The sequence below is a fragment of the Octopus bimaculoides genome, chromosome 4 (genome assembly GCF_001194135.2).
Source record: "Octopus bimaculoides isolate UCB-OBI-ISO-001 chromosome 4, ASM119413v2, whole genome shotgun sequence".
NCBI lineage: Eukaryota > Metazoa > Mollusca > Cephalopoda > Octopoda > Octopodidae > Octopus > Octopus bimaculoides.
The window spans coordinates 119,687,830-119,700,014 of NC_068984.1; the positions used below are offsets into that span (position 1 = coordinate 119,687,830).

The window sequence follows — 12,185 nt, forward strand, 5'->3', positions numbered from 1 at the left end:
TGAGAAACCTCATGTGTCACCCGCACAAGAGCCAGTCCAGGGGCACCGGCAATGATCTCGCTTGAAAATCCTACAACAACCCCACACAAGAGCCAGTTCAGGGGCACCGGCAACGATCTCGCTCGAAGAAATTTCATGTGTCACCCGCACAAGAGCCAGTCCACGGGCACCGACAGATTTCATGTGTCGCCCGCACATGAGCCAGTCCAGGACCACCGGCAACGATCCCACTCGAAAGATTTCATGTGTCACCCGCACATGAGCCAGTCCAGGGGCACCAGCAACGATCTCGCTCGAAAAACCTCAATAAAATACATAGCTTTGTACTTATGTAAGGAAACAATATCACAGTTGTAATACAGACAAAAGGAGAAATTCGATATACTTTGCTCGCTCACTTCTACACTATATATCCCTTACATTGATCTTTAGCTATGTAGTTATCTCTTTTCCATCCTTCACTATGTAGTTACTGTTGAACCAGTCTTCATTTCTAAACCATTTACTGCTATGTGTGTATATGTAAAAACAAACTTACATTTGTTTTTATTAGAAGTATCAAATGTGTATTGTACGATACAAACAAGGTGATATATATTTTGAATACAGCATTGCCATTAGGACAATGGAAATAATGCGTAAATTACCCTTAAAAGGTGGAAAAAAATGTCAACAAACAGCCATGGGAGTCGAACCCATATCCCCCAAAACACCAGCTGAATGCTTTACCAATAGCTAAACTGTCCACTGACAACTCCTCCACCGATTTTAGACACTAAATAGCTTATTGAACAACAATGGGTATATATAAACGAACTTATTTTGTTTTTATTAGAAGCATTGAATGGGTATTGTACGATACAAACAAGAAGGTAATTTACCCATTATTTCTGCTGTTCTAATGGCAATGCTGTGTTTGAAAAAACATTACCTTGTTTGTATCATACATTTGCTGCTGCTTTACTGTCATGTAACATCACACCTCTAACTTGTACATCACACTGTCCATTCTTAGTTGATTCTCTTCATTATTCTATACACTCACACAATGCTTATGAAGTTCAGCCCTAATTAGATTGTGTATAACTTGAGTATAGAATATGTACACTCTGAGTTGGAATATAAACTGTCCTATAGTGGTCATATTTTTGACATCACAAGGTTTTATACTCTGATACCATATTTTGCTCTCTCTCTCTCTCTCAAGTTTTATCAAAAGTAATGCTTTGAATTTACAGGGCTTAAAACTCCAGATAAATGATAAGAGTTTGGAATTGTGAAGAAAATAAATAAAAGATAAATAGCTAGAAGAAATAGGGGAAAAAATTAAGAAATATGTGTGCAGGTACATGTTTACAGAAGCTTATATGGAGATATGTGCAAATTTTTACCATCTTAAAAATGTTTCTTTTGTGTAGATGATGCAAAAATATATGAAAATACAATGAAAAGGGCACCCAATTTTGGAAGGAGTATATGATTGATTAATCAAACATATTCCTTGACTAATGCTTTATTTTATTGACTCCCTGGAAGGATGAATGCTAAAGTTGATCTTGATATAATTTTAGTTCAGAACATAATGGCTCTGCAATTAAATCCACCAAAACACTTTGTTCAATGTTTTCAAAATTCTTTCTGTTGATTACTTTCTTAACATTGCCTTTCAAGAGCTGTGTAGAACGTTTGAATAGTAACTGCTACTCAAGGGAGGCAACTGTAACTTTTGTCTGGTATTTATTTAATGATCAATGAATTTTCTTTATGCGGAAGATTAATAGGGACTTGTATGTTCTGTTTAATTTTTTAAATAACATTTTCATAATTTCAGAATAGATTAAGCATAGATAACAGTAGCAAGTGCATACATATATGTAAAAACATACTCATTTAACTAGTGACTGTGAACATCACTATATTAGAAGATAAAATATGTCACGCAAATTCAGTGATGATCTATCCATTACTGTTAGAGAAAACATATTGTTGTATAATCAACATGAGCTTCCTATAAGGGTTACTTCAAGGAACCTTCAGTATTTCAAAATTTTTACTTTCTTGCTGATTTCTTTGTGTTTATTTATTTTTGCAAATTCAGTTACCTTAGGCCAAACTATTGGCTGGAGATAAAAGCAATTAATTCTCAAAATAAAATTCTAAACTTCAATGATTTATATTTTGATTGATACCTACTTAAATGATACTGTACTGTGCAGTAATGTGAAATTAATAGAAATGAAAAATACATCTAGCACAGACATAAACTGATTGAAGTAAATTTTTATCAACTATCCAATAAATTTGTTTCATTCTTTTCATTCAGAAATTATTTTTATGTACATATATATTTATATATTATTCTTTTCTTTTTATTTTTCTATGCAACTTTATCTTGATTTCAATTTTGCTTTTACTATTTATTTTTGCTTTCTATTTATGTATCTGTCTGTCAGAAGAACAAAAGGAGTAACCATAATCGTAACAGACCTTTCTAATACAAAATTCCACCCAGAAGCTTTTGTGCATATTTAAATTGAATCTATAAGCTAAGGATCTATAGGAGATAACAAAGTTAGAAACTAAGAATCTATAACAGATAACAAAATTAGAAGAAATCAACCAGACTTGATAGTAATTATTCAAAGCTCAGGCTCTACCAGATCAAAACTTGACTCTCATCCTTTTGAGATGAATACATCTTAATCTGCATGCATTTGTAAAGTTAGGTTCAAGTCCACTTCTCGATGGACACCTCTGTATGGTTGGACTTGTGTCTAGTCTAAAGAAACCAGTTTCACTAAGCTGTGGATTAAAAGAGATTAAGTGTTTATTTGCGATAAGTGCTGTCAAGGAAGTTCCTTGGCATTGCCTTGTATATGACCTTGGTTGTAGCCACCACATCTTGAAGTTGACTATGGCAGGATTTGAACTCAGAAAGCAAAGTTGAAAGAAACACCACAAAGTATTTTGTTTGACACTTTGATTCCATTTGCTTGCTGGCTTAATAACAATAACAACAATGGCAACATTTTTGTTTAGTCACATTGAAGAAGAGATATAGTCATTGTGCTTGCAAGCTCTTCCAGATTCGTTTGGCCATTACAGTTGACATTCAGCTTGAATTCTGTAGCTGATATTTAAGGGGTTTGCTGGGAAGATAATACTGTTTGGGAGTGAAAGTATTGGGCCAAGTGCTTAGCACAGGATCTGACAGCTAAAACACTGTTAAGATAAAGAAGGAGAGGTGTGTGCACCAAAGGATCTAGGTATGGTTCACAGAGGTGTAGAAACATTTAGAAGAAATACAGTTGTGCACACAGCTTGATAGTTTATTGATTGTTATAGTGTGTTGGTGAGTAAAAATTTGCTTATAAGTGATAGTTGTTTTATGCCATCCAGAAAGTTTGTATATGTGGCTGCTATATCATACCAGACATATTAGTAATATTTTAAGATAACATGCTTTTATGCTTTATAGGATGTGAAGCTGTTCAGGAATGGGGTAGCTTGAAGAGGACAGTCATCTTTTAGAATGTAGCTGTAGTGAGTTGTGTTGTTGTTATGAAAGGTTGTCGGGGACCAACATTTGAAGAGTTTGGAGATAACTATGTGTTGCCTATGAATAAGGAAGGTGTAGAATAATGATTATTGTTCTACCTGACACATAGGCAGACAGACAGAGACTATGTGTTAGTGCTTTTGGGATTATGCTGTTTTGTCCTTAAAGAAAAAATGCCTGTACAATCTTTGTTTGTGGAAGTCATGCTGAAGGTGTCATGACTGTGTGCTGCTTCTAACAAAGAAAGTAGTTTACTCCTTGTTTAATGGTGATAGCCAAAACATTGTTAGAACTGGTCAGTGTGCTGAGCAAAAGTAATTATTATTTTGCACTTGGAAAATTGTGCATATCATATTGGGACATTCAATGGATTCAGATGGAAAGGCATGCCTGGAGTGGATGTGTTCTATGTGCACGTGTGTGTGCTTCACAGAGCAAAGTTCAATGCCAAATGGAGAGTGAATGTAATAGCTTTGTAGGAATATAGCTCATAGTATCAATGAAGAGGATTCCATGAAGTTTGTTGAGATATTATTGGCAAGGTCAGACTACATTTAGGAAGTGACAGATCACAGTCTATTAGCATAAAAGTATCATTTACTCCTCTGATATTGTGCAGATGTTCTGATAGTGTATAGATGCCTCCTAATTGGTGATGGTTGGTGATTTTCTTCAGGTACTGTATAACTACAGGTGGTTTCCTCAGTATTGTTGTACAAACTATTTATATTATAAATGATGTTTGCTTTGTTCTCAAAAAAAAAAAGAAGTATACGTGTTTAATTAAAAATAAAAATATTTATTTTTTCCCTTTCTTTTTTCTTTGTGGCTGTTTATAATAAATTTAATTTAATCAGATTTTTAGGAATATTATCTGTAAAAACTGTTTTATTTATTTATTTATTTATTTCTACACATTCTCAAAGCAGAATATTATTCAGCTTTAAACAGAAAAAACCCCCAAAAAAACAAAAGTTTTCAAGGGGCTGGAATAATTATAATATTTGATATCCAAATTATATTTGAAAATTTTCAAGTTTAAGCTAAAACTAATTATTTCAGAACTTGAGCAGTTAGGTTTAATTACATTTAAGTCGTGTATCTATCTTTTTTTTTTAAACTCATGCTGCTTTCTTTCAATAAATATTCTGATGATAGTTATTTAATTTCAAAACTTATTTCAAAATCCAAATTCAAATCCCTTTGCATTTTTGCAGCAATTGCTTCATAATGGTTCTAAAATTAGTTGATCAAATTGAACGACTCATTTTCAAAGAATGCACTCTGTAATCTATTGACAGAAATTTGTAAAGAGAAGCAGGAGGGTACCTTTCTTAAAGATCTGATTGAAGGGAAAACAGCTCCTCTGTATAACATTTTTTCAAAAACCTTTAATCCTTTATTTTTTTAAAAATTTTCTTTTTAGCTTTTCAGTCAAGATACTCCAACTGGATGGCAAGACTCGGTAATAAATTTTGTGTTCAGTAGTTTCATTTTCATTTCTAACCCAATTCCTGCCAAGTCCCTCTTAAAACACTCACACACTAATTAATACTTCTGTAAAAGTTTAGGATATTTTATCATTAGTTATTTAATTGTCAGCTTCACTATCATCATCTTATGGAGTGAAAAATGAACAGGCCACCATTTGAAGATGCCTTGTTTATGTAGTGCATTGTTGAGAGCAAATCAGTTTAGCTGAACCAATCTCTCTCTGTAATATCAACATCAACAAGAAACTACAAATGTCTCAAGTAGATGAAACGAATAAGTTTAAACTTGCCACTGATCCATATTACTACCATTCCACAGCTTGCAATGCCTCAGAAAAATCAGCTTTTTTTACCTGATAATTCTGTGTAATGTGACCAGCTAAAGATTGGAATGGATATTAAGAAAGTTGTAGAGTTCACATCATCTCATTTCTCCACTTCTATAAATCTGAGCTCTTTTGGCCATTAGTATTTATGAAGTCACATATCTTTCAATTTGTGAAGTTACGCTGATGTGCACATCCTTTCTACCAACATGTGTCATTCCTTGTTTTGTACAGTGAATGCATGAGATAATTCATTATAGAAAACCCACTGGCATGTAGTATTAAATTATTATTATTATTAAGGTGGTTAGCTGGCAGAATCGTTAACGTGCCAGACGAAATACTTAGTGGTATTTTGTCCATCACTATGGTCTTAGTTCAAATCCCACCAAGGTCGACTTTACCTTTCATCCCTGGGGCATGGGGGGCTATAAAATAAATACCAGTTGAACACTGAGGTCAATGTAATCAACTCATCCCCCTTCCCCAAGATTGCTGCCCTTGTGGCAAAATTTGAAACCATTATTATTATTATTATCATTATTATTATTATTATTAAGGTAGCAAGCTAGCAGTTGTTAGCATGCCACGCAAAATGCTTAGCAACATTCCCTCCGTCTTTACATTCTGAGTTCAAATTCTGCCGAGGTCAACTTTACTTTTCATCTTTTCAGGGTCGATAAATTAATTACCAGTTGCATACTGGTAGTCAATCTAATTGACTGGCCCCCCTCCCCAAAAATTTCAGACTTTGTGCCTATAGGAGAAAGGATTGTTATTATTATTATTATTATTATTATTGAGTGAGAGAGTAGTACATGCCATCAAATTGACACTGGGGTAAAATATATGAAGCCCGTTATACCCATCATGACTACCCATCTGATAAGGGTACACCAGACATATGCATCACAACCATATGTGTACAACATGGTGATCTCGTATCAAGATAAACAGTGCATGACCTTGCAGGTGAGGCCCAGTTAGAATTTTCTTCAGGTTGAGTAGCCCATCCTGCTCAAAAGGTCCCTGAATAAGGGTCATTTAAGGATGTTGAATGAAGTACCCATGTTTCCAGAGGTGAATTATTCAAACCCCAAAGAATCCCTCTCAACACATGACTATGATGCTCCCCTACTATTTCTCCTCGTGATCAGAGATGCACATATTGTCAGCCACTAAGGGTCATACTCAACTGGTTACGGTCAAACAACTGACAAGCAAATCTGTGGTGTTGAGCAGAATATTTGCTGTAGCCTATCTTTTATACCAAGACAAAATAATTCTTATTCTTGATGATGATTATTGTTATTATTATTATTATTATTATTATTATTATTGAGTAAGAGAGTAGTGTATGCCATCAAAGTGACACTGGGATACAAATATATGAAGCCCAATATACCCATCATGACTATTCACCTGATAAGGGTACACCAGGCACATGCATCACAACCATATGTGCGCAACATGGTGATCTTATATCAAGATAAACAGTGCATGACCTTGCAGGTGGAACCGAGTTAGAATTTTTTTCAGGTCGAGTAGCCCATCCTGCTCAAAAGGTCCCTGAATAAGGGTTATTTAAGGATGATGAACAAAACACCCTTGTATCGAAAGGTGAATTATCCAAACCCCAAAGAATTCCTCTCAACACATGGCTATGATGCTCCCCCACTACTTCTGCTCGTGATCAGAGATGCACATATCGTCAACCACTAAGGGACATGCTCAACTGGTTACGGTCAAACAACTGACAAGCAAATCTTTGGTATTGAGCAGAATATTTGCTGTAGCCTATGTTGTTGTTGTTGTTGTTATTATTATTATTATTATTATTATTATTATTATTATTATTATTATTATTATTTCTAATGTTCCTTTAAAAAGAAAAAGTAGTTTCTATCTGATTATAAATACCTTGAATTAAGTATTTCCATATAAGTTTAAAGTAGTGTGTGTATGAAAGAGGGAGAGAAAGAGAGAGAGTGTGAGAGAGAGTATTTAGGTATCTTTCGCTTAATATAATATACCATCATTTCTAGAATTCTCTGTTTTATGCAACGAAAATTTGAAATTGAATCATTAAAAAATGCTAGTAGCAGCATCAGCAGCAGCAACAACCCACATGTTCTCTGCAACCTCCTCATACGTACACCCTTTTGCTTGTTTATATTTTGATTATATTCTTTTATCATCCTACTGGTGGGGGTAGTTCATAGCCACTTTGCATACGGTGCTCATTTTAACACTAATGTCACAGTAACCACGATCGTGTTATTGTAAGTGCTGCTCCTGCTGCTGAGGATGACGTAACAGACATCAATATTTCTCAGTCTCTCTCTTCCTCATGTTTTTAACTGGAAAACCGATTGAATTGCACGTGTTTTACTTCTCTTGTTGCTACCATTATCTAACATATGTACATACCTTTGGTCTGCTGTCACTAAACTGATGTAAACCGTGTAATATGTTATTCTAACAGTACAGTTACTGCTTCGTATATGATTCAACACCCATCCCCGTATTTGCATCTTTCACAAGCCTTACAGCATACATAAACATTTTCAGGCAATTTCTTGTGTTGCTAGTTCCTACACTCTCATGTTTTAGGAAGGTGGTGGTGGTGGTGGGAAGTTCTTCTCCTCCTCCTCCTTCACCACCACCATCACCACCACCACACACACCTGTTGGAGTGTTGGAATTGGCTTCACAAGCTTTTAAAACACCTCAGTTCCAGCCAATGAGAAGAAGGCTGTTCTATATGGTTTCTTCAGCTGTTAGAAATAACTGGCAAAATTCTCATTCAACCCCCCTCCTCCTCCTCCTCGTCATTACTCTTTTACTCTTTTCCGTCATTTGACTGCAGCCATGCTAGAGCACCGCCTTTTAGTCGAACAAATCGACCCCAGGACTTATTCTTTGTAAGCCTAGTACTTATTCTATCTGTCTTTTGCCGAACTGCTAAGTTATGGGGAAATTAATACACCAACATCGGTTGTCAAGCGATGGTGGGAGGACAAGCAACACAGACATGCCAACATATGTTTTATCATCAGTTATTTTATTGTCAGCTTCACTATCATCATTTTATGGAGTGAAAAATGAACAGACCATCATTTGAAGATGTCTTGTTTATGTAGTGTATTTTTGAGAGCAAATCAGTTTAGCTGAACCAATCTCCCTCTGTGATATCGACATCAACAAGAAACCACAAATGTCTCGAGTATATGACAAGCGTCTTTCAGATTCCATCTACCAAATCCACCCACAAGGCTTTGGTTGGCCCGAGGTTATAGTAGAAGGCACTTTCCCAAGGTGCCACGCAGTGGGACTGAACCCAGAACCATGTGGTTGGGAAACAAGCTTCTTACCACACAGTCACGCTTGTGCCTAAAAGAAAAACAATAGAAATCATTATTATAGAAGGCAAGGGCAACTTCAGCTGAGTTCAAATTCCACTGAAGTTTACTTTGTCTTTTCATCCTTTTGGAGTTGATAAAATAAATGTTAGTTGAGCACTGGGATCGGTGTAATTGACTTATCCCCTTCCCCTGAACTTAGTGGCCTTGTGTCAGAACTTGTAACCATTATCATTATAATTTATTATTGCTATTATTATTGTTATTATTACTATTATTATTATTAAGGTGAGCTGGCAGAATTGTTGGCATGTTTGACAAAATACCTAGTGGCATTTCTTCTAGCTCTTTTAAGATCTGAGTTCAAGCCTCACAGAGGTCAACTTTACCTGTCATCCTTTCGGAGTTGATAAAACAAAGTATCAGTTGAGCAGGGGGAGGGTGTTATACAATCAACTAACTCCCCTTCCCCTCAAAATTGCTGGCCTTGTGTCAAAATTTGAAACCATTACAAGGCTGTAAGCTGGCACAATTGTTAGCACTCCACCCTAAAAAATTTCTGCCCTTGTGCCAAAAGTTGAAATGATCATTATCATTATGATGATGATAAAACAAGTTAGTGTAATCCTAGATTTCTTAACATTAATATTTTGGTTCCCATGTTTCTACTGAAATATACTACTTCTGTTTCAGTTGGTTTTGGAAGTAATAAAAACATTTATAACAAATAACTTTGTTATGATTAAGCTGACATGTGGAATAAAAATTAACATGGAATTTTGATGGAAAGTTTTGATTTCGATCTCGTTAAAATCAGGAAATTTGTCTATAAGAACTAGAGGTAGTCTCAAGTGATTTGGTATCAAAAAAGTTAAGCATCTTCTACCTTAACTTCAAATTGACCAATACTTTGTTAGTGGAGTTTGACAAAAGCCTATCTTTGTGTGTGTGTGTGTGTGTGTGTGTGAGAGAGAGAGAGAGAGTCTGCATATCATTCAGAGATAGCAATTGATATGGGGGAAAATAGAGTGAAAAATCAGCACTTTTCAAATGAAGGTGCTTGGTATATTCCTCCTGTTGTGGTTTACACCCTTTACTATCACTGTCACTCACATAAATGCAGTTGTGATATTTGCAACAAACATATATACATGCATGCATATATACATAGATTGTGTGTGTGTATTTGTAAAGATAGATACCAAAGGTACTAAATAGGAGACTTCTATCAATTTATTTCTTTTCTCACAATGATATTTACTTAGATTTCTTTAGAATCTTGTAACATTTTAAATAAGGCACCTGAGGTCATCTTGGTTTGAAGAAATCTCCTACTAGATGCTTTTAAATATAGTTTTGTTTATTCTTGTTGGCAAAAACTTTCAGAAGTGGTAACCTAGCAGTTTTATAATTCTCAGCAAGAGAGAAAACGAAAAAAAGGGTGGGTAGCAGTAAAAGAAGTAATTTTGTTTGATTTTGATCCAAAATGGAGGAAAAGTTTTTTTTTTTTTTTTTTTTTTTTTTTTTTTAAAACCAAGACTCAGTATTTTGTTGAAGCAGAATTTTTTAAAGGATCTCATAATTTTCAATAATGTAGTGAATTGTTTCGCAAACATCAGGTTTTCATATGATCTATACATAATTCCAGTTTTTGTGGCATTAAACAAACGAGATACAAATCTATTTCAGAGTAAGTTACCTATCTGTCATAAGTACCTTCTTTCCCCCAAATGTATCTATTCCTCAATAGAATTGAGCTCATACTTTCTCAGTTGACTGACAAAAAACAAAAAAATACAAAAAAAAAAAAAACATGTTTGAAAGGCTACTTTGCCTCTCAACACAGGGTTATCCAAAAGTCACAAAGTATAAAATTACAGTTGGTACAACTGCTGAAACCACTAGATTATTTCCACAGATTGCCATATGCAGGATGGACCTAAAGCTTTCTGGCTTTAGGTCCGTCCTGCATGTGTGATAATGTGTATGCATGTAGTTTTATGGATCTATATTTACGGAGGATTACTTCTTAAGTAGAACCACAAAGAGTCACATATTACTGAATTATATGTTTCTCTTTACTAACACTGGAGCAGAGGAACCAATGATAGGTGGACACAGCTGAGGTAGCAAGAACTCTAGTTTTCTTTGCAAAAAGACTTTAAAAAATTTTTCAAATCAATTAAATTAACAACAAAAATTAAATTTTAAATTCTGTTACAGAAATGAACTATTATATTAATAACTAGGGGAATAAATATTTTGCAATTAAAATGAAAGTGCCTTTTGAGGTTGTGAACAAAGACAAAAGGACTTTGATAAATCTAGCTGATTGCTTGATTGAATGATTAATCAAACACTCAATAAGTTAATTGGTTAAATGGTTAACCAATTGACAAATAAAAAAAATAAAGAAGTAAAGTAGAACCAGTGACTGTGTTTATGTTTATTATTGGCATAATGACTCTCTTGAGATGCAACAAACTATGTTTCAACATACAATTTCATGTCAAGAATCTTGCAAACCAAACAAGGAAATAACATGAAGGCTTCCTAAGAAGTTAGGGAGGAGGAGATCAGATTTAAAGCATGAAAACAAAATCAGTTGATGTTTTGAAATGAATTCTATTTCTTCTTTGGACACTACCAACTTCCTAGCAGTCAGGCATTTGTAAAGGTATATGGAAGCATTATGCCTTCATCAGCAGAACTGTTATAGGAGTGAGTTACCATTTATATATTCTGTGGTACAGAAACTGGGGATTGATGGAAACAGTTCAAACATACAAATACAAATACACTTGATTTGTTTTGCATACAGATACACTTGATTTGTTGGATCTTTCTGAATTGATGGGCACCACTTTTCATTTATGTTTTATGTAGTGTTTTTGGTACTGAAATACTTTCAAACTTTGTATACTTGTATATTTTGTGTTATAGAACAGATAAAAATTTTTGTATGTGAAGTTATTTCATGTAAAAAATTGTCGTATTTCGGTAATTTCAACCAATCACTGACGTCTATTGAAGTGAAAACAATTACTGCTATGGAATATAAGCAAGATGTTCTAGCGGTGTAATGGGATCTTTTCCCTTGAATAAAATTAGTGCCATTGTTTGTCAACAACAACTATCAGCTGTACTGTTATTTATAACATCGTTCGTGCGTTTGTACTGGTTTTAGCTTTAGGGTTTTATGGTTAGGGTTCGGGTTTTATAGTTAGGGTTAGTTTTAGGGTTAGGGTTATGATTATTTTTGCCATAACCTAACTCATAACCCTAACCCTAACACCCTATAACTCATAACCTTAACACTAACCCAAACCCTAAAACCCTAAACCCTTACTAGGGAATAACGATATAATTAACAGGGAATAACGATCTTGACACTGGCAAAAATTATTGTTTACAAAAACAGCAGTAACTGTATTCAGCTGAATAG

General features: G+C 34.6%; 1 protein-coding gene across 5 annotated transcripts in view; it reads left to right on the forward strand.

Moving 5' to 3' along the window:
* LOC106876922 (heat shock factor protein) overlaps positions 1-12,185 on the forward strand; it is a 141,510-nt gene that overhangs the window by 126,170 nt on the left and 3,155 nt on the right. For 3 of the 5 annotated variants that reach the window (XR_008263998.1, XM_052967400.1, XM_052967401.1), the window contains one exon: positions 4,986-5,024. The exons of the other annotated variants lie outside the window; for them this stretch is intronic. Coding sequence is in view for 2 of the 3 variants with exons in the window: in XM_052967400.1 (XP_052823360.1) it covers positions 4,986-5,024 (39 nt within the window). In the remaining variant the exon portion in view is untranslated. The remainder of the gene's footprint in view (positions 1-4,985; positions 5,025-12,185) is intronic. 5 annotated transcript variants of the gene reach the window in all.